This window comes from Thamnophis elegans, chromosome 8 (genome assembly GCF_009769535.1).
Source record: "Thamnophis elegans isolate rThaEle1 chromosome 8, rThaEle1.pri, whole genome shotgun sequence".
Classification (NCBI taxonomy): Eukaryota; Metazoa; Chordata; class Lepidosauria; order Squamata; family Colubridae; genus Thamnophis; species Thamnophis elegans.
The window spans coordinates 80,162,637-80,184,615 of record NC_045548.1 but is presented as its reverse complement, the minus strand read 5'-3'; the positions used below and the strand labels follow the sequence as shown (position 1 = coordinate 80,184,615).

Below are 21,979 nucleotides of genomic sequence, written 5' to 3'. Positions count from 1 at the left end.
AGGAGGGGAGGGGGTTGGACTGGAAGACCTCTGGGGATCCCCTTCCAACTCTCCTTATAAGCTGGCCTTGAGAGCCCCGGCACCTTCGGGGAAACAACCTCCCACCACAGCTCCCCCCCCTGCGACCGGCTCCTTACTTCGGAGCACGGGGCAGGCGCGCCGCGAACTCCTGAGGTAACTTTATTTGCCCTCCAGCCACGCGTTGCCCGGATCCCTCGGGAGCAAAACCAGGGCTCCCGCTTGCTTAGGACTAGGCCGATATCGTGAGGTAACGGGAGAGAAGCGCTTCAGCCAGGCCCCCAGCCCGCCTTTGCAGGAGGCCCTCAAGACCCGCCAACCGGGCCGGAGAAGGCCGCGCCCAGCCCGGCGTCCCTCCGCGGCGGAGCCTTTGCCTCCCTGCCGGGCCGGCTAGACTCGGCTCCCCGCGCTCACCCGGCCAAAGCCGCCTCCTCCGCCGGTCCCTCAGCCCTGCTCCGTCGGCACCGCGTGCGCACGCCTCAGCCGACACCAGCCACGACGCATGCGCCGGAAGCTCCTTGTCCCGCCCCCCCGCCGGGTGGCGCCTGCGCGATACGTCCGCAGAGTCCTTCGCTCCGCCCTAGCCGCTTCTCGTGGCGAGCTGGCTGCCGCTGCGCATGCGCCTTGGGACCAGGAAGTCCCTATCTCACCCGAGCCCCGCCGCTGGTCCAAGTCAAAGCGCCCGGCGGGTCTCTAGTTAAAGCAGGGAAAAGCCGCGGCTTCGTTTCGGGGCGATCCCCAGATTGTCCGGAAATATAGGGAAGGCCCTCTTTATCCCCGGTTGAGACCGACAACTTTAAATAGCAGGCACTAAGAAAGCCTCCCCCTCCCTTTTGCAGCGGCTGAGAGTTCTTGATTTGGACTGGCTAGCTGGGGAATTCTGGGAGTTGAAGTCCACGCTGCCTAAATGATAAAATCATAGGTGCAATATGGGGTAGTGAATGCAGCCAACGGAAGAGTGGAGATTGGAATGGCAATTACTTCGGAAATTATGGCTAAAGTTCGTGAAACTTTGCAAGGGAGCAGCGCAAGGACCGCTGAGTGCTGAAGAACTGATGCTGTTGAATCGTGGTGCTTGCAGAGGACTCCTGAGGGCCCCCTGGACTGCAAGGAGATCCCATCAGTCAATCCTGAAGGAAACCAACCCTGAGGGTCCCTGTGGAAGGGCAGATCCTGAAGCTCAAATACTTCGGCCAGCAAATGAGAAGAGAGGACTCCTTGGAGAACACCCTGATGTTGGGAAAGAGGGAAACGGAGGAAAAAGGAGACGGGGACGGCAGAGGAATGGACAGTGCCATCGAGGAACATGAATTTGGGCAAACCGCCGGGAACCAGTGGAGAACCGGGGGAGGGGGGCTCACATGCTATGGTCCATGGGGGTCACAAAGAGTGGGACACGACTTAACAACGACCGCAAGGCTCTATTACCGGCTTGCACGAGCAACGGGGGAAGGAAGCTTGGAGCGAGGATGGTCCACGCAAATCGGATCGGGTTCACCCAAATGCAGACATCCAACCCAGTTTTCCTGCCCCCACCGGGGACGCTGCCGCTGCCTCCTCCTCTCTCTGCCCAGCCGAAAGCAAAAGGAGCGGCTGCAAAGCGGGTCCATCGGGCCAGTTGCAGCCACCCTGCCGACATCCTCAGCGGCAGAGGCCGACCGCCAGCGTCCCGGGATGGACTCCACCCCGCTTCCAGACTCGGGAGTCGCCCGGGGACCCCCCTGCAGGGAGCTCCGCGCACAGTCCGAACAGGTGGAAGGACCGCGCACGCGCGCATCTCCTCTCGACAACAGGTGGGGTGCATGCGCACTACCACAGCCAGCCCCCGCGGCGCGAGGCACAACAGTGTGTCTAGACGGCGCGTGCGTGCGTGCGTGCGGCGTTGCGCCTGCGCGTCGCAAGATGGCGGCGGCCATGCCCGTTCCTTCTGAGGGAGCGAGTGCGCAGCGCGGCGTCGGGCTTTGGCGAGGCAGGAGCAGCCGCGGCCGCTAGTCGTTTCCGCGCCGCCCGCTCCGGCGGCAGCAGCGGGGCCCGTTGCAGGGCTTGCCCGGCCCAGGAAAGCGGGCCCGGGCTGGGCCGCCCGCCCGCCGCTAGCATGGAGCCCCCCGGCGCCGTGGCCGGAGGAGGCGGAGGGGGCAGCAACGTGCCGGCCTTCCTCACCAAGCTATGGACGCTGGTGGAGGACACGGACACGGACGCGCTCATCTGCTGGAGCCCGGTGAGGAAGCAGGCCGCGCCGGGGTCTCAGCCCGGGCCCCTCCGCCCGCGCCAGGCTGTCTAGTTCAGGGAGGAGGAGGAGGAGGCGGCCCTGAGGCTTCCCTGTGGGGGGGAGCGGCCGTGTGGGGCAGAGGAAAAAATGCCTGGCGGCCCCTCAGGAAGGGGATGCTCGGTCGGGAGGGTCTGAGGTGAGGCGCCCTCGCAGGGCCGGTGATGGAGCCCCCGAGAAGCGTCTCAACTTCGGGGCTTTCAGGTTGGGTGGACTACAACTCCCAGGTTGGCTGCCTTCCTGGATTCTGGGAGTTGTAGTCCCCAAGTCTTAAGGCTGCCGAGTTTGGAGAGACTCTTAGAGGCTGGAGAATGTGGGTCTTCAGCGGAAGCAGGGGGGGGGGGTCCTCTTCCTTCTCCCTGAGTGGTTTTCTTTACCTCATTCGGCCTCTCCCGAGTTTGGTTAATGTGTGTTTGTGTCTCTTTCTTTACTCCGGTTCCTTCCCAAGAGTGTTTTTCAGACTGTTTCCAAGCATAGGAAAAGCCCGTTTGGTTTTTTCTTTCCCCTTTATACTTTTTATCCTAAGGAGATTCCAGTATTAGCAGTCTGCCTCTTTTTTATTTTCTCCTCTATAGGTTTTATAGGAGGGCAGTTCTGAAAACATTGACTTTTGGGGGGCTTTTTGAAGTTTTTATTCTCAAAATAGTATCACCTGCTGATATCCTGGCATCCTTTGAAAAGTTACTTTACCATTCAGCCTTCCTGTGTAGTTAGAGATTGTGGTTTAGGTTCTGGTCCATCCTGTTGCACGGTGCAGGCATTATCGGACTATTGGTCAGCATTTTGGTCACTGAGCTGTAGTGTCCCAGGGAATTCCGTCATCCAGCGCCTACAAGAAAGTGTGAGTAGGGACCACTGGAATATCTGTCATCAATATAGCTCAACAGGAGCTCAAGCAATCTATACCTCTGGAAGATTGCCAAACTGTGACAATCTGTGGGTGAATGGGCGAGAGAAAACAGTTTGATATTAAACCCTGATGGAAACGCTATTGGAAAATAAGAAACTGAGATGGATGGAATTGCAATTTATCTTAAGGAGGAAGTTTTCAGTCAGGGAGAAGTCTTGATGCTTAGCTTAACTAGATTTGTCCTTGGCAATTAGGTAAGTGTTCAAGCATAGGGAAAGGGCCAATATTCCAATATTTGAGGGGCTCCTACAAGGATGAGAGGGTTGACCTAATTTCCAAAGAACCAAAAGGCAAGGCAAGAAACAATGGTTGGAAACTAATCAAGGAGAGAAGCGACCTAGAATTAAGGAGGACTTTCCTAACGGTGAGAACATTCAACCAGTGGAACAGCTTGATTTCTGTTAGTGTTCCATCACTGGAGGTTTTTAAGAAGAGACTGGACAACCATTTATCTGACATGGCATAGGGTCTCCTGCTTGAGCAGAAGGTTTGACTAGAAGACCTCCACAGTGCTCTTTTATTCTAGGTTGAGAAAAGTCTGTTCAGGTTGTTTAGGGGCAGAAGACTAGAATGAGACTTCCTCTCAGATCTATGTTTCAGTCAACAAATAAAAAAGAAATATATAACAATCCTCAAATGAACAGAATAATGTGCCTAGAATAGGGTCTTAAGCTGAGTTGAGTTTATAGTAATTGCTGTCTTAAGTAAGTTCCACATGCTCAGAGGAGTTGTATTGTTACAAGTGTACAGTATCTCTAAACAGATGGTTGTTTAGCTTCTGCCAAAATGTCTCAATGGGAAGCTAGTGCTTTGAAATGCAGTCAGTGCCACTAAATCAACATTTGAGGAAAATCCAACTTTGAAGAAGAATAACTGCCCAGGATCAATGGGGTGGATTCATAGCTCCTGGGGAGAGACAGGACAGAAGGTGATTTAAGTCAGTTTGGGAATAAGCCTTGAGTATAAAGGGAACATTATTAGGAAAGTATATTCCAGGTTGTAATTCAAAGACTGTGGTTATATTGCATCTCATGAGAGACAATGGTAGCGTTGTAAATATAATCAGTCCTAATAAAATATTATAGTTAGGTAACAGCAATGCTGTGCATTTCCTAGTGACCAGTGTTCATTTAGGTGGTTCTCCACTTACAACCATTTGAAATTCCTTCCACTCTGAAAAAGTGACTTATAACCCAACAGTTGCAGCATCCCCATGATCAAAATTTATGACACCTGCACTGTCCCAGAGTCAGGTGATCCCGATTTGTAAACTTCCCAATTGGTTTCTGACAAGCGAAATCAATGGGGGGGAGCCAGATTTATTTAACCACATGATTCACTTAACAACTGAATTTACTTGTGTGCCCTCTCTGTGTTTTTTAAAGTTCCATGCTGAGTAATTGTGTAGCATTCTATCTCTTGGAAGAACAAAATGTTTATATATGGAGCATCGTGTAAATTTTTCCTTCAATTGCTGAAGAGGAGAAGTACTTTCAAAGCTTTGTGGGGGGGGAAAGTGCCTGAGCCAAGTTCTCTGAAGAGGTGATAGAAAGCAGCCTTTCCAGGAAAGATGCCCTTCCGGTTACCTGTATAACAGACCAAGTGGGCCCCTGGAGGAGTGGCTGTGTCCCATCTCTTCTTAAAAACCTCCACCGATGGAGCACCCACAACTTCCCAAGCAAACCCTTCCACGATGATGTCCTTGTGGGCTTCAATGGCCTGGCCTGACTCAGTCCTGTAACTCAGCAACAGATGTATCCTAAATACCCGCAGCTGACTTCTGACTCATCTGAACTTCATTGGGTTTGACAGTGAGCAAGGTTGGGTTGTAGAGGAGGGGAAACCAGAAGTCAAGGAGCTAAAACTCAGAATGGACTGAGGCCAGCAAAGCATGCTAACAAAAGGGTAAAAAAAAATAAGAGGAATCAAATCAATATGCCAGCTGCTCCCTGAAGGAGGCAAATACTAACAGGTACCCAAAAGCCTATGTCCTCTTTATTTTCCATTCCTGTGTCTTAATTGCAGTATGAAGGAGTAAGTTTGAAGCATGGTTAGGAAATACCACATTAAATGAATTTAAATCCCCCAAACCCTAGTGAATTGCATCCCAGCATTCTTAAGGAGCCAAGTGGCGATTGAAGCCTTGTGTGTGGTCTTTGAGATAACCCAGACAATTGAGGAAGTGCCTGATGAGCGGAAAGGTCCTTCAGAAAGAAGGAGAGATCCAGCAGACCTTGGCGCCTGGGAAGCCTGAAACACGGGGGATGATATAATGGACCTATTTTTACCCTGCATACACAAATATAGATGTGTGTGGCACGGTGGTGATTGGGCCCATGGTAGCCTTGTCAGTTCCAGTCTTGCATAAGAATAGCCTTGTGTGAGTTAGAGGCCTCCAGTGTAAGAGAAAGCTCTGGCTTTGCAGTCAGTGGGGAAAGGCCAGGGAATGGGATTGGGAGATTACCTGCAAGATGTCAACAGTTGCCTTAAAAGTAGACTTTCCAAGCAGTGTCACTTGAGGCTGCCTGATCCAGCCAAGTCGGGGGGGGGGGGGGCACTGAGGGTGGCAGGATTCCGGGATCAGTGAGTACTTTGGAGAGTCCAAGATGCGCCTCCCTTTCTCTGAACTGGCCCACTGAAGCTTGTGCCAAGGGTGGCACAACCTGGGGCGTCTTCCCAGTTGTGTTTGTTCTGCAACCGTATGGAATTGTCTCGAGGGGAAGATGACTCAATGGCAGATCTTCCTGCCATGAGAGACAATCCAGTTGTACAATGATCTCTTTATGTTCTTCTGCCAGATTGGAAAATATTTCCTTTTCTTTTGTAGACACCGTTATATTTTGGCAATAAAATTCCTGCTCTGAGCCATAGAAACAATGACATTTTGCTGAAGAACGCATATGACTTTAAAAAAATAACCCAGAGCAAACCATTCAGTGATTGCTCCTACCAGCAGCTATTTGCTGGAAGCCGGGCTCAGGAGGGTGGGTGGCCACGAGGCTGTTGCTCCAGGCACTGCCCTGGAGTGGCTGAAGGGCCCCATCCTGTCTGGAAGCAACCCAGGGGTTCCAGGACCTTCCAGGTCCCGATTTTGTCTGATTGCCAGTCCTGAACCAAAAGATCCCCTTGAGCCACAGATAGGACACAGGCTGGGCTTTCCCGTTCCAGGCAGGCCTCCACTGAGCCGCTGTCAGCTTCTGCTTTGCTGTTGCTTCAGCTGCCATGAAACGGGGAGGGGGGGGCGTGTATGTGGGAGGGATTTAATTGATGTGCTGGAGGAATGTTCTAGGATGTACCAGTTGTTGGGAATTACGCATGCGTACGTGTTTCCCGCCTGCATCAACGGCCTACACATTCCATCTTCGGCCTGTCTTTTTGAAGTTATCTCACACCTGACATTTGAAGGACTTATGATTGGACTGGAGCTTTGATCCTAAGGGGGGGGAACGGGTTTGCCTATATATCAATTGCTTTCGCGCCATATTATTCAGATCTTGCTTCACTACTGCTCGCTTACCATTTATAATTAGTAAAAGTACTTTGGATTTCCAACCCATGAAGTCTCTTAGTCTTCTTTCCTAATTATGGAGTGGAGTGGGCCTTGACAAGAAGCAAGATCTGAATAATATCCCTTTCCAGGAGATTTACGTCTGCCGAGAAGGGAAAGAATGTCTTCTCCGACCAAAGAGGAGGAGGGCGCAGCTGGAGGGGATTCCAGTGAACTAGGACCTCCCGACCTTTCTTTACACCAGCCCAGCCCGTCTGACCGACCTCTGCACGAAGATTTATTTCAACTGCAAATTTCCAGTCAGCCTGAACCTTCCCCCCCACCCCGTTGGTCAATTTCAGCGGGGCAAAGAGAGATAGAGACAAGCTGGAATGCTGGGCTCACCCAAAGACCACCTCCACAAACTCCGCTGGAGCCAGGTGCTGTGAGCAAAACTCAGGCGAGTGAAGTCCCTGACTATTGGAGCCAAAGGTACTGTGGGGAAAGCAGAGGGGGCGATGAAGGAGAATGGAGAGGCTATCAGCACCGGGGCCCGATGAGAAAACCCCAGCGGAGTGAATTACCTGATTATTGGGGTCAAACATTTTTGGAAGAGAGAAGGGGGGAGGAGGAAAGAGACTGGAGAAACTGGCAACGTTACCCACGCCAGGATTCTCCCCCCCCCCTCGGCCCGCATCTCCCCCTGCGGCTAGAGGTTTCGCTGATCAAAGAGGACCTCCCCCCAGCCTCCCCCCCGAAGACATCGAATGGCTAAAATCCCTCCCTTGCCTGTACGTTTTAAGGGGGATTCTTCTAGCCTTCCCTCCTTTCTTATGCAAGTTTTTAACTACATGGAAATTTATGGGCGGGACTTTGAATCTGACACTTTAAGGGTCAGAATGATTCTTTTATCTTTGGATGGTGAGGCGGCTGCGTGGTCGACTGCTTTGCACATGTCTGGATCTCCCCTCTTGGGGAATTTCAACCGTTTTATGGAGGCTTTCCGTCAACGTTTTGATGACCCATTAACTGAGAAGCGGAACAAATTGAAGTTTTTAACCTTTGACCAGGACGATAGACCTGTCGCCCAATACATCCAGGAATTTCAATGTCTCTCACAATACATGAGAGGATGGGGGGAGGACGCCCTTCTGGACAGATTTGCCGAAGGGTTGAACGCAGACATTTATCAACAATGTGTCAATCGTAACCTGCCAAGACGCTTAATCACGTGGTTTGAGCATGCTGCAGACGCCGAGCTTGACTTAATCCGTCTGCGTTATGCCACTGAAGAAAGAAGGAAGCGGAAGGAGAAGGCTGCCCGGTCCCTCCCCCCTCCTACTACGCAATCGTTCTCCAAACGACGAGGCGACGCAAGAGGGCCCCCTTCTGGCTCCTCCAGACCGTTAACATGCTTTCGTTGTGGCAAGCTTGGACACACCGCCCCCGAATGCCGGGCAAAACTGCCTCTCTCTGCCCAACCCCCTCCCAGACGTGAGGACAAGCCTGCCAGGGGCCCTGATAAGAAGAAGAAGGAGACAGCGTTCGCTGGGGAAACCAACCCCCCTCCTTTTGCCCAGCCATTAGAGGGTGACGCAGATGCTAACTCCTCTTCTTCTGAAGACTCTGATGACGACACATCGCCTCGCTGGGTGAGTTCAAACAAGGGGCCCCTTCTCATCCCTATTGAATTAAAAGTTCCTCCTGAGGGGACCCCTACCACCCTCCTAGCTTTACTTGATTCTGGCTGTTCCCGATCCATGATCAATCCCGCCATGGTAGAAAAATTGGGTATCAAATTGCGCACTTTGAAAACCCCGATTGTGTTTTGCCAAATAGATGGCTCGATTGCGGGGGGGGGGCCCGCCCATTTTTTTACTGAGCCTTTGGAAATGAAAATGGGTACCCACACTGAATTAATCTCTTTTGTGGTCGCACCTGGCATGGACAGACCACTCATTTTGGGCATCCCATGGCTCCGGAAGTGGAACCCTCACATAAATTGGCGGACAGGCCGCTTGCGTGTTCGCTCGAAGGTGCCTCCAGTGGGGGAGGGCTCTCCGGACCAACCTGACGTCACTGATGTTCCTGAAGTAGCCGCTAGAGGGCAGGAGAGGATTGCAGGAGAGGAAAAAATCCCGAAAGAATATTTGGATCTTAGGGACGTCTTCAGCGAGCAATCTTCGGACATTCTACCCCCCCACAGGCCTACTGATTGCTCCATTGACATTTTACCCGGGGTCAAACTCCCAAAACCCCGCATTTACTCCATGTCACCCAGGGAAATGGAAGAGATGCGTTCTTTCATTGACAAAAATTTGAATCGTGGTTTCATTGAACCGGCTCGACCCAAAGTAGCTGCCCCTGTCCTATTTCGTGAAAAGAAAGATGGGTCTCTTCGTTTGTGCTGTGACTTTCGCAACCTTAACGCAATCTGTACTCAAAACCTCTACCCGCTACCACTGATGAAGGACTTGTTAGCGCAACTTGGGAAGGGCCGCATCTTCACAAAATTGGACCTGCGGGAAGCTTACTATAGAGTACGCATTAAGGAAGGGGACGAATGGAAGACCGCATTCAACTGCCCTCTTGGTTGTTTCCAGTTCAGGGTTATGCCTTTTGGCCTACAGGGGGCTCCTGCTGTGTTCATGCAATTCATTAATGAGATCCTCCACGATCATCTCTATAAGGGCGTTATCGTCTATCTAGACGATATCCTCATTTATACTCGCTCTTACGACCACCACGTCAACCTGGTGCGCACTGTCTTGAAAAAACTCCGTGCTGCCAACCTATATGCCAAATTGTCTAAGTGCGAGTTTCACCAAACGACTATTGACTATCTGGGCTACCGTATCTCCTCGAATGGCGTTGAAATGGACCCTGAAAAAGTGAAGGCGGTCACTGAGTGGGACGCTCCCAAAACTCGTAAACAGTTGCAAAAATTTTTGGGTTTCGCTAATTTCTACCGTCAATTTATTCCCTCTTTTGCCAACATTGCTCTCCCTATCACTAATTTACTCAAGACTAAAGGCGACCCGAAGCCTAAACCCAATAAGCCTTTGGACTGGACCATGGAATGCCAGGCGGCATTCGAAAAACTTAAACGCCTTTTTGCCGCTGAACCAGTTCTTAAACATCCTGATCTCAACCAGCCTTTCGTCGTCCAGGCGGATGCCAGTGATGTCGCTGTTGGGGCCGTTCTGCTACAAGCCAATGACCAAGGTAACTTACAGCCTTGCGCGTACACCTCACGTAAACTCACTGACACAGAACGGCGCTGGGCGGTTTGGGAGAAGGAGGCTTTTGCGGTCCGTTGGGCCCTCGCTACTTGGCGCCATTTTCTCGAAGGCTCTAAACACCCATTTGAAGTGTGGACTGACCACAAGAACTTGGAAGCGTTACGCACACCTCGTCGTCTTTCCCCCAAACAGATGCGGTGGGCCCAATATTTTAACCGTTTCAATTTCACTCTCAAGTACATCCCGGGCGGAAAGAACTTCATGGCCGATGCTTTGTCCCGATTACCTCAGTATAATTGTTCCAAACTGAGTATCGTCCAACCGCTCTTGGCAGCTCCGGTACTCACACGTCAGCAGACCAAAGCTCAGGAGGTAGTGCCTCACGATCTACTTTCTGACCTCAAAGCGGCTCTTCCTCAAGACGACTGGTTCCTGGCCCATCGGGACGAGTGCACCATGAGAGACGATCTACCGTGGATAGGTGCTAAATTATACGTCCCCGCTTCCCTACGACTTGTCGTCCTTCGTCGCGCTCATGACTCCAGGATGGCGGGTCATTTTGGATTCGTAAAGACTTTGCACCTTGTAAAGAGACAATTCTGGTGGCCTTCTTTAAAAAAGGACATTGAACTTTATGTGGCCAGTTGCCCAGTTTGCGCTGCTGCCAAAAAGCCGCCGGGGAAACCGCAGGGACTTCTACAGTCTGTCGCACGCCCGGTTGCACCTTGGAAGGAGATTTCTATGGACTTTATTGTTGACCTCCCCGAGAGCCAGGGGCACACCGTCATCTGGGTGGTCACTGATTTGTTTTCCAAGCAAGTTCATTTCGTGCCTTGCCACAAAATTCCTTCCGCCAAGGCGTTGGCTAAATTATTTCTTTCCCACATCTACCGGTTACATGGGGTTCCCGACCGTATTATCTCCGATCGTGGAGTCCAATTCACATCTAAATTTTGGAAGGAGTTCCTCGCACGCATTGGTTCCGCCCAAGGCCTTAGCTCCGCCTACCATCCTCAGACTAATGGCGGCTGTGAACGTACTAATTCCGTCCTTGAACAATATTTACGTTGTTTTATCAATTATCAACAGGACGATTGGGTTGACTTGTTACCGCATGCTGAAGTGGCCTATAACAATTCGGTTCACTCCAGTACGGGCTTCACCCCTTTCCGGATCGTTTACGGCCAGGATTTTGTTCCTATTCCCGAACTGCCTGCGGCCCAACCTCAGGTTCCTTCCGTTGCAGACTGGAGTGAGCGTCTCAGTCGCTTTTGGCCCCTGACTCTTTCCACCTTGGACGCTGCCCATAAGGCTCATAAGAAGCAGGCTGATAAGAAACGCTCTCAGCCCTATGAGTACCACGTTGGGGATTTAGTGTATTTGTCTACAAAATTCTTGCATACTACACAAAAATCGAAGAAATTGGGTCCCAAGTATGTTGGCCCTTTCCCAATTGTGAAAGTTATCAATCCTGTTTCTGTTCGTTTGCAATTGCCCAAGCATCTCAACCGTATCCACCCAGTGTTCCACATTAACCTCATCAAACCAGTTCGGGTGTCCAACTTAAGGCCCGCAGATGACCCTCCGCCTGCTCCGTTACTTGTGGATGGGGAACATCATTTTGAAATTCGTGACATTCTTGATTCCCGTCGGCACCGTAATCGCATCCAATACCTTGTGGCTTGGAAACATTTTCCCCCCTCCCACACTGAATGGGTTGATAAGTCCCACGTTCGTGCGCCCCGCTTACTCCAGAAATTTTATGCTTCTTATCCCGACAAGCCTTGACTTCTCTCCCCTCCCTTTTTCATTTGTTTTGTTATTTGTCTGTTTTGTTTGTGTTTTCTTCCAGGCCTGACAGCCTTTTTCCGGGGGACGGCCGGATGTCAGCTTCTGCTTTGCTGTTGCTTCAGCTGCCATGAAACGGGGAGGGGGGGGCGTGTATGTGGGAGGGATTTAATTGATGTGCTGGAGGAATGTTCTAGGATGTACCAGTTGTTGGGAATTACGCATGCGTACGTGTTTCCCGCCTGCATCAACGGCCTACACATTCCATCTTCGGCCTGTCTTTTTGAAGTTATCTCACACCTGACATTTGAAGGACTTATGATTGGACTGGAGCTTTGATCCTAAGGGGGGGGCACGGGTTTGCCTATATATCAATTGCTTTCGCGCCATATTATTCAGATCTTGCTTCACTACTGCTCGCTTACCATTTATAATTAGTAAAAGTACTTTGGATTTCCAACCCATGAAGTCTCTTAGTCTTCTTTCCTAATTATGGAGTGGAGTGGGCCTTGACAGCCGCCCTGAGTCCCCTTCGGGGGAAAAGGGCGACATATAAATACAATAAACTGAACTGAACTTCATGCCACAATTGAGCCCAACCCTTCTGTTGCTAAGTGAAAGATTGGTTAAGTGAGTTTGGCCCCCATTTTTCAACCTTTCTTCCCGCATTTGTTAAGTGAATCACTGCAGTTGTTAAGTTAGTCACACTTGTTAAGTGAACCTGGCTTCCCCATTGACTTTGCTTGCCGATGGTTGTAAAAGGGGATAATATGACCTTGGGACATAGCAACGGTCGTAAATATAAAGCAGTTGCCAAGCATCTGAATTTGGATCACATGACCATGGGAATGCTGCAGTGGTCATATGTGTGAAAAACAGTCGTAAGTCACTCTTTTCAGTGCCATTGTAACTTTGAACGGCCACTAAATGAACTCTTGTAAGTTAAAGGACTACCTGTGTATGAGTTCTTTTAGCTGAAATTATTTTGGTATTATTTATTTCATCATATTACATAGGGCTGAATAAGTAATTCATTGTGGCCTGCAACAAAAGTGGTTGGTCTGTCATGTAGAACCAGCTGAATAAATAAAGCTGCCACCTTTCCCTGGTCACCTGTCTGTCCTGTCAGGTAGGTCAGAAGAAGGAGGAGAAATAGGCACACGCAGACCGAAAGACTAACAGAATTCTGCTTGTCTGAATTGCTTCATCCGTCAGGGCTCCGTCTGAGGTGTTTTTGCCAGTTTCCTTCTGGGCCTGGGTTCAGGTTTTGTTTATCTTAACAGAATATCAGAGTCGGAAGGGACCTTGTGGGTCATCTAGTCCAACCCCCTGCCCAAGCAGAGATGACAGCCTGGTCTCTTCCTGAAATCTTCTAGTGATTTTGATTCTTGCCTTGATATTGGATCTCCCTTCTGTATACTTCAAGGCCATCTCCTTTATTCACTCTGCCACCTGTGATTGGCATGTAAACTTTGATTCTCGTGTTCTTGTTTGCCTTTCTCTCTCATGGAGATGGGCCAAAGAGAAGGAAAAATCCGGAAAACGTGTCTTTGTGTCGCAAGGCCTCAGTGCTATGAGGAGAAGCCCCTGGACTCCACTTTGCAGCGAAAGCTTTCTCCCTGGACTAGAATGGGCCCCAGAGTCAGTGAAGTCCGCAGTATGTCGGTTCTTCTCATGTTAACCTGGGTAGAGATCTCAGTGCCACATTCACAGCATAGAGGAAGTGCCAAAAATGGGTAAATAGCCATTTGTTTAGAAAAGGAGGGGGGAAAGTATACCCAGGAAACTGCGGAATGAAGAATTTGTCTTAGTACTTGGGGAAATTCTCAAAGCGTTTGGTCTGCAAGCATTTAGAAAAAGGATCAAGACGATTCCTAGAAGCCATCATGGGTTTGCCAGACAAATCTTACTGTATTTTTAAACTCATTTGTTAAATTAGTAGACCTGGGGTACGTCACGGATGTTGTGTACTTCGACTTCAGTAAAGCACTGGATAATATTGATCACGGATTCCCTTCTGATAAAAGTGGAGCCATGAATAGTCTCGCTGCCAAGTGGAGGGGCAGTTGGTTGAGCAATCCCTCCAAGGGGTGGCCTTACTGGGTTTAATGCCTGCAGGGTTGGGGCCGGGGCTGTTTTATCATTTCTTGGCAGAGAGAATCTGGGCGGAGCAAACTTGTGGGGGCATCCTTGTGTCCCCCTTAATCCAGAGAGGGATTCTGATGAGGAACAGATCCATTCACCGGCTCCTCTATTTCCACCAAGGTCTTCAAGCTCTGCAAAAGGCAGAGACAGGCCTAGCCCCCCACGGCTGTGACCCACAGTGTGCTTGTTCAAAGACAAGAAGCATGAGCACCTGCACTTAGCTAGGAGAACGAGATGCAAGGGGCAAAGCAGGCAAACCACACCTCGGGGGGGGGAGGATGGGGGTCTCCTGGTGGGTCCCAGGTTAACCTTCAGGCAGAGGGCTGCTGCAGCCCCCATTTTCACTTTCCAGGAATGCCGCAGTGGGGAGGAGGCTTGTGGCATTCTTGAAAGGAGAATGATGCCGGCATTTAACACTGCAGCTTCTGTCATTTATTGCCCCTCTTAATTTTTCTTTAGCCAATTTAAAAAGTCCAATGTGTGTCTGCCTGGGCAGCCCCTGGGACATCAGCTCTACCTAATGGGAGACTTTCCCCTGACTAAAAGTTTCTAAATGTTTACCAGGTGGCTTCTGGTTGCCTGGACCTGCCTCCTGCATCCCTCTGAGCTGAAAGGGCTGCGGCAGAAGAAGTCCTTGACTTACGAGCATTCGTTTAGTGGCTGTTCAGAGTTAAAACAGCACTTTGAAAAGTGGCCTACGGCTGTTTTGCACTCTTTATGGCAGCCTCCTCGTGGTCACATGATCAAAATTCAGACCCTTTGCAACTGATTGATACTTACGACGGTTGCACTGTCCCAGGGCCACCTGGTCCCCTTTTGTGACTTTCTGACAAGTAAAGTCGATGCGGAAGCCAAATTCACTTCACAACCAGGTTAGCAACCGCAGTGACTCGCTTAACAACCGTGGCAAGGCAAGCTGTAATATGGGGCAAAACTCTGCTGTCTCATTTAGCAATGGAAATGTTGGGCTCAATTGTAGAGTCGTAAGTCGAGGACTGCCTAAGGTTTTCTGTTTTATGGCTCAGCCAGCTGTGCTCCGGCCGGCCGGACAGCTGACAAACTCATCCTTTCCCTGTTGTTGCAGAGTGGAAACAGCTTCCATGTCTTCGACCAAGGCCAGTTTGCCAAGGAGGTCCTTCCCAAGTATTTCAAACACAACAACATGGCCAGCTTTGTGCGGCAGCTGAACATGTGTGAGTATGCTCAGCGCCTGGAGAAGGTCTGCCAGGGACCCCCCCGAGATGCTGCTTGTGGTGCTTGCGGGAGGTGGGAGGAGCCAAGCGGGAGGGTTTGGGTTGTGCCCAGGAGAGACGGCGCTCTGCTCTGGTTGCGTGCGCTGCCCTGGGGGGGGCACTTCTTGGACTTTAGTTAAAACAAGGTCCATGGTGCACAGCAACGGAAGCATCTTCTGATGTGGGGGGCGTCAGGCGAGAGAAAGTTGGTCTTTCTGCTCTTCGCACAGTGCCCTTGAAGCATGAAATGTGAAACAAATGTTTAAGGGGTTTAAAGAGCTGAGGTGGCGCGCTGGTTAGAATGCAGTATTGCAGGCAAAACTCTGCCGACAGCCAGCAGTTCAATTCTCACCAGGCTCAAGGTTGACTCAGCCTTCCATCCTTCTGAGATCGGTAAAATGAGGACACGGATTGTTTGGGGGCAAGAAGCTGATATTTGTAAACCGCTTAGAGAGGGCTGCAAAGCATTCTGAAGCGGTATATAAATCTATGTGCTGTCCTCCGTTTGGGGGTATGCTTTTTAAAATTCCTACCCTCAGTTTCTCCACAACAGGACCGAGCATCGTCATGTGGCAATGGACCCCAAATGTTCCTAAAATAGTTCTTACCATTTTTCTCTATTTAAGATTAAAAATACTGAGAATTTGGGGTGTCTACCCAGAGGCCTCACTGCCAGATGTTGCCTGCAACACAGAAGAAATAATAATAATCAGGTGCCCCGTAACAATTGCAGCTCTCTAACCGCTGTCCCAGGAGAGAGCCTACCTGTTTTTACAGCCTCCACAAATTTGCTGCTTAGCTGGCATGCGACTTTTGTGAGGGGCCTCTGAGGAAAGGGATGGCAGAGAAGCCCTGTCCGTAAACATGGCTGCCCCAGGCGGACGAGGCTTGGCACCGGAGCCTGGATGACCAGCGTCTCTGCTGCTGCCTGTGCTAATAATCAGGAGCATAATTGCCCAGGAGCCCTTGAATCTTTTGCTGGGCAGTTGGTGGAAGAAAGGGCTGAGCGCCTGTGCTGGTGGCCCCGCAGACCCCCCTCGAGGGCGGGCGGTGGGCTCTTCATCCCTGCTTTTAGAAGGGGGAGGGGCTTTCTGGAGGATGGACCTCTGAACTGATAGCAAAGATGAAGGCTGCAGCTAAGAGCACCATCCAAAGGGGGCTTTTTCCAAAAGGCACAACTGGTCTTCCTTGCTCTGGTTTTTTTCTTTGAAAACGTTTTATTCCCACGCAAGAAGCTTCTTCAGTTCTTGGATGAGAAGCGAAACACTTTCAAGGAAAAAAAACCCAAGAAAGTCCAGCTTCCTTTGGGACAACCCTGACCGGGATGAAGGAGCGTCTCCACAGACAAAGAGCGTCTCCACCACAGGGCAAAGGGAAAGGCAGATCCTGCTCCAGATCAGGCCCACCTGATGCTCCCGGGAGGCCGGTCTGGTTCGGTGCTGCTCTGACTTGCAACCCTTCCCATGCTCCCCTGACAGACGCCCGGGGCTGTCTGCCGACAGAAAGTGCTTCCTTTACTTCCTTGGCATTTTGGAAAGGTGGCTCATAAAAACGGCAGCATTAGTCATCCCTGCGTGTCTTGGAAAGCAGAAGTGCCTCGGAGGGGCAATCGATGCTGTACATCAGGGGTCTGGAGCCCTGGCAGCGGCACGGCTTGAGGACGTCAACTCCCAGAATCCCTCAGCCAGCATGGTGTTCTGGGAGTTGAAGTCCACAAGCCTTGGAAGTTATGAAGGTTGGGGAGCCCTGCGGCCCGTGAAGGTTGAGTCAGCTGCTCCCGCCTCCTCCTCCTCCTCCGCTCTGGTTGCCATCCAGCTCCGCCTCTTGTGTTTCAGACGGTTTCCGGAAGGTGGTTCACATCGAGCAGGGGGGGCTGGTCAAGCCCGAGAAGGACGACACGGAGTTCCAGCACCCCCACTTCCTCCGAGGCCAGGAGCATCTCCTGGAGAACATCAAGAGGAAAGTCACCCACGTGAGTCTGCCCCCAGGAACCGCTGGCTGAGGTTCAGAGGAGGCTCCCTCCCCTCCCGCCTGGGCCCTTGGAAGGGCCTTTTCTCCTGGGATGCCTCCGGGGGGGGGGGGCACCTGCTTCCTTGATGCTGGCTGGAGGCAGATGCTGAGGCCGTAATCATCCCCCACCCCCAAATTCCTGGTTCTGCTGGCAGACAGCTGAGCTGAGGTTGGCACTGGGTTGAATGTAATCTCTGGGGCAGCTCAAAACCTCCTTAGGAAGGGACTCTTCTCATCCTGCACCCCCCATTTCTCCTTTGAGTTTAGAATTGCTCTTCTCCCGTGTGTGTGTGTGTGTGAAGACCCCAGGGCAGTGTTTCTCAACCTTGGCAACTTGAAGATGTCCGGACTTTAACTCCCAGAATTCCCCAGCCAGCGAATGCTGGCTGGGGAATTCTGGGAGTTGAAGTCCAGACATCTTCAAGTAGCCAAGGTTGAGAAACACTGCCCCAGGATCTCTCGGCACAATAAGGTTGATAGCAATGGTGTCTCCCCCACCCCAAAAGCAGCTCAACTCTTTAAAGGTCAGGCTGGCTTCTTGTGCTCAGCGTGGCTCCGGCTCCCTCTGCAGAGACAGAGAGCAGCCCCTCGGCTCTCCAGGGCTCCCTGCAGGAGGAGATGGCCAGGCTGAGCTGGAGGGCTAAGTTCAGCCCCCCGCTCCTACCTGGCACCAATTCTCCTGTCCCGGGTCACGCGATTTCCCCTTTGGCAACCTCCTGACAAGCAAAGTCAACAGGGAAGCCAGATTCACTTAACAACCATGTCATTAAATGAACAGCTGCAGTGACCCACTTAACAAATGAGGCAAGAGAGTTCATAAAAGTTGGCAAAACTCACTTAAGAACCGTCCCGCTTGGCAACAGAAATCCAGGGCTCAATTGTGGTTGAGGATTCCCTGTAGTATTTTTGAACTCTGTCCTGGTTCCTGACCTCTTGTGTCTGAGGACTAGCCAGCTCTTTTCTCCTTTCCAAGTTGAGTAATGCCTTCCCCCCTTCCTTCCTTCCTTCCTTCCTTCCCTCCCTCCCTCCCTCCCTCCCTCCCTCCAGGTATCCAGCATAAAGAATGAAGATGTTAAGGTCCGCCAGGACAGCATGACCAAGTTGCTGACCGATGTCCAACTGATGAAGGGCAAGCAAGAGAGCATGGACTCCAAGCTGATCGCAATGAAGCAGTAAGTACATGCCTGGGGAGGGGAGGGGAGGGGGGTTGCTCTCCCTTCCTCTGTGTCGTAGCGCCCTCTCCTGGCAAGTGCCGGCAGAGTCATCAGCGCCCCCAAAATTGGAAATACTCCTGAAAACTCTCCGCATACTGGTCTCCTTGTTTTGTTTGTTTTCTCCCCCTGCCCCCCTCTGACCCACCGTGTCAGTCTTTCCTTCCATGACACAAGATGACATTTGAAGAGAAACCAGGGGCAGGAATCTGTATGTTCCTAAAACTCCCAGTCTTCTAACTTTTAAGTGGGCAAAATAGTCCCTCGCAGGGCAGTGGTTTTTCAACCCAGGTACCTCAAATGGGATAACTTGCAGAATATGTCCAAAATTTGGGTCCCAGGACTCCTGTGGGACTGAAATTAGGCCAAGTGTGTAAAACATAAGCATTTATGGCCTAATGCAGTGGTTCCCCAAACTTGGCAACTTGAAGACTTGTGGACTTCAACTCCCAGAATTCTCCAGCCAGCAGAGCTGGCTGGAGAATTCTGGGAGTTGAGGTCCACAAGTCTTCAAGTTGCCAAGTTTGGGAACCACTGGCCTAATGTAATGTTTCCTGTGCTGATGTTTGACTGCGCCGTGTAGTTCCGAGAGAGGCAGAGGCCCCTCTGAATGCATCCCTCGAGGGCTTCCCTTGAGTCCAGGGCAGGAGAAGCTCCGTCTGTCTGTCCTGGTGGGAACCGTGGAGGAATCTGGCCAGGAAATCCCTCCGAGAGGATAACCCGACCTGCTGGGTTGCCTAGCACAGTCAGTCATGTTGGAGGACGAGCGGCAGTTTTCAGGGCTCCAAAACAACGGCAGCCTCCAAAGAGCCCATCAGGAACCGTTCGGTCAAAAAGGGAGAGTAGGATCAAGTTAAGCACAGGTAATCCTTGACTTATAACCACAATTGAGCCAACCTTTATGTTGCTAAGTGAGACAGTCTTCTCTTGGGGCCTCCCAGGCTCAGGGTTTTTTTGAGTGCTGATAGTCCTAGAGTTACGACCGGTCACTTACAACTGACCCGAAAAAGGGGACTTACGACCTGGAATTCGAAGCGGGCTCTTCTGTGTTGCCCCAAAAGAAACACGATGGATCATCACCTCTGCTGAGCCAGAGGGAGATTCTGACTCTGGGAGCTTTGCTGGAAAGATGGAACAGCCCAGAGGGAAGCCGAAGCAGAGGGGACCCTTTCCCCCCACCCCCCCGAAGCGACCTGGCTTGGGCCAAGAGGACCTGCTCTGCAGAGGAGCCTCTGAGAGGGTGGCTGTCCCTGCTCTTTCTCAGTTGAGGGGCTCCTGGGCTTTGGGAAGGAGACTGGCTTTCCGGCCTTGTGCTGCCACGGGAAGAGGAGTCTCATTTGTGTGTTTGGGCAGGGGGAGGGGGGTGTTTCTGCCTTGCACGAACGCATGTCCCACCTTCATGCATCCCCAAATGAATGGGGCTTACGATAAATCTAGGTACGGAAAGATGAGGTGCCTTGCAGCCTCTCCCTTCACCTCATGGCGACCCCCTGGGCCAGAAACGGCCTCCTGCCCAGCAGAGGAGGAGGAGCCCTTCCTCCCCATTGGACAGTCTTCACGTTCTGATCACAAGCCATGACGGCTGGGTGGAGGTTGCAGGGGTGGCCTCTGTGGCCAAGAGGTTCGGGGTGTGATTCACAGCTAAAGCCCGAAATACCTTGACTCCTGGGTAGAGCAGGACTGGCTCTTTGGGACCTACATCCGGGGTCTCCGCCTCCTGGGAGCATAGCTGGGGGTTTGGGTGGTGGCCCCACCCTGAGGAGCAGCCTCCCTTGGTCAGCTGGGAGAGATTCCCACCAGAAAGGGGTCAAGGCAGGGCTCTTCCCAAAGGAGGAGACGTCGTCTGCATCCCTCTGACATTAACAGGGCTCTTCTGTTGGTGTTGGTTGAGGCTGATGAGCCAGGAATTGGGGCTTTGGATTGCCTGTCATATGTGTGCATGTGTATGTTTGTGTCTATGTGTGTGTTTACAGTTATTTGCTCTCCATCTCCTCTCCAAAGCCTGTGAGCAGTTCTGGGGACAGAGAGCTGTGAAAACAAACCAATAGAACCGCACACAGTTTGTGCCCAGCAGTGGCCTCTTGGGGGTCAGCTGCTGCTTGTCCAGTGCTCCTGAGCAGTCTAGGACTCTCTTGCTCTCCCACCCTCCCTCCCTCTCTCTTTCTGTGTGTGTGTGTGTGTGTGTGTGTGTGTGTGTGTTAGTGCAAGCGGTCTATCTCCAGGTGGAGTCTTAGTTCAAAGGGAGCTTTGTGCAATGGAGGCACCCGAGGGGCCTCCAGAGGCTAAGAAGGAGTTATTATCCTTTGCTGAGAGATTTGGGGGGGGGGGGGAGATACCTAGAAATGCCACAGTAGACTTGCTCGTTAATTGGGGTGGGGGGGAGGCTGGGGTTCCTGCCAAAGAAGACAGGACCAGTGCAAATACCTCTGGCACTTGATGTGCCCCTCCTCCTTGTACTTCTTGAGAAGCCGAAGCAGGAAGTGCTCTGTGCTGAGAGACCCAGGACAGGTAGAGGTGACTGCTGGGCTCCCTTGGAGGCAGAAGAGGGCAGAAGAGCCGGTCCTGCCTGCAATACTCAGGTGTGCTGCATCCCTCTTCTGTTCCCATCCAGCAGAGAAAAGTTGAGAGGGGCCATCGTTATGCCCCCCCCCGGCTGCTTGTGTTTGTGTGTGTGTGTGTGTGTGTTCCTGTTCTTGCCTATTGGGCTCAGCTTATCCATCTCTTCCTCCTCTTGTTGTTTCACTCTCTGTGGCTCCTGCCCGCTGAGCTGGTTCTGGAGGGCAGCTTCCATGTGGAAATTGCACATCGTCTCAGTTCAGTGGCCAGTCTGGCTCCCGTTTCTGCGTACACACGGAAAAGGAGTTCATGAGAAAGTGTGGCAAATCTTCTAGCACGAAAGAACGAGTGAAGCACGCAAGGATGAGGAGAGATTCGGGGGGTGTAAAATATTGTTTTTGGCAGTGTCCAAAATGAAGGGTGGGGAGAAATATGGCCAGGGAAGTGAGTGCAGCCGGCCTGGGCTGCGGTTCGGCAGAATTCTCATCCAGAGGCTGCAAGGGATCATCATCATCATCTTTGGGAAGGGCGGCAGGGGTGTTATTGGGGCACTGACCTCCCTGGCAGGCTGGACGTTGCTCTCGGTCAGCTCCTGAAGCCTGCAAGGAAGAGGCCGTGTCAGATGTTGTGGCTTCAGGAGAAAGTGGACGGCTGCAGTTGCAAAAGGCTTGGCTTGGATATGGATGGGCTTGTTCAAGGCTCTTTCCTGACAACGGGGGGGGGGGGGGGAGAGGGGGGGGATGGTTGAAAGCCAGGTCTGAATTCTGAATCTGAAAGTGCTTGAAGTCCCCAGAAGAGGGGAGGGCTGGAGTCTGAGGAACATTTAGGAGCCCTTCCAAGCACAGGGATGGCCAGGGCTGGGCACGGGTGCCCGCCTCCTCCACGCGCAGCCCTGGCCTTTTGGAGCCCACTTCCCCATAAGGCAGACCAGCCCCCTTCCCTGCCTCATGGGTCATAGAAGGTCAGGGCAGCAGCTTCCCCGGGGAAGGAAGCTCTTGCAGATGCTCTGCTTGAAGGGGCACATCTGCTCCCACCACCACGTTGCCTCCTCCTCCTGGGCCTCGGGCTTCCATTTCTCCAGGGCTTTCCCACCTTTTTTAATAGGCCCAAGGAA

The 21,979-nt window shown here is 51.8% G+C and overlaps 2 protein-coding genes across 4 annotated transcripts in view; one reads left to right on the top strand and one right to left on the bottom strand.

Annotated features, from left to right (window-relative positions):
* BOP1 (BOP1 ribosomal biogenesis factor) overlaps nucleotides 1–1,789 on the bottom strand; it is a 54,944-nt gene extending 53,155 nt beyond the window's left edge. Inside the window, exon 1 of one of the 2 annotated variants that reach the window (XM_032223420.1) lies at nucleotides 1,447–1,789. The gene's annotated coding sequence lies outside the window, so the exon portion shown is untranslated. Of the gene's footprint in view, nucleotides 1–432; nucleotides 533–1,446 lie in introns of those variants that run through there. The other variant, XM_032223418.1, reaches the window with a different exon arrangement.
* A 97-nt stretch (nucleotides 1,790–1,886) lies between these two features.
* The window catches only part of HSF1 (heat shock transcription factor 1), a 28,685-nt gene continuing 8,592 nt past the window's right edge, over nucleotides 1,887–21,979 (top strand). For both annotated transcript variants that reach the window (XM_032223430.1, XM_032223429.1), the window contains exons 1-4: nucleotides 1,887–2,236; nucleotides 14,941–15,049; nucleotides 16,924–17,060; nucleotides 18,146–18,270. In XM_032223430.1, coding sequence (XP_032079321.1) covers nucleotides 2,114–2,236; nucleotides 14,941–15,049; nucleotides 16,924–17,060; nucleotides 18,146–18,270 — 494 coding nt within the window. In that variant the 5' untranslated portion in view covers nucleotides 1,887–2,113. The remainder of the gene's footprint in view (nucleotides 2,237–14,940; nucleotides 15,050–16,923; nucleotides 17,061–18,145; nucleotides 18,271–21,979) is intronic.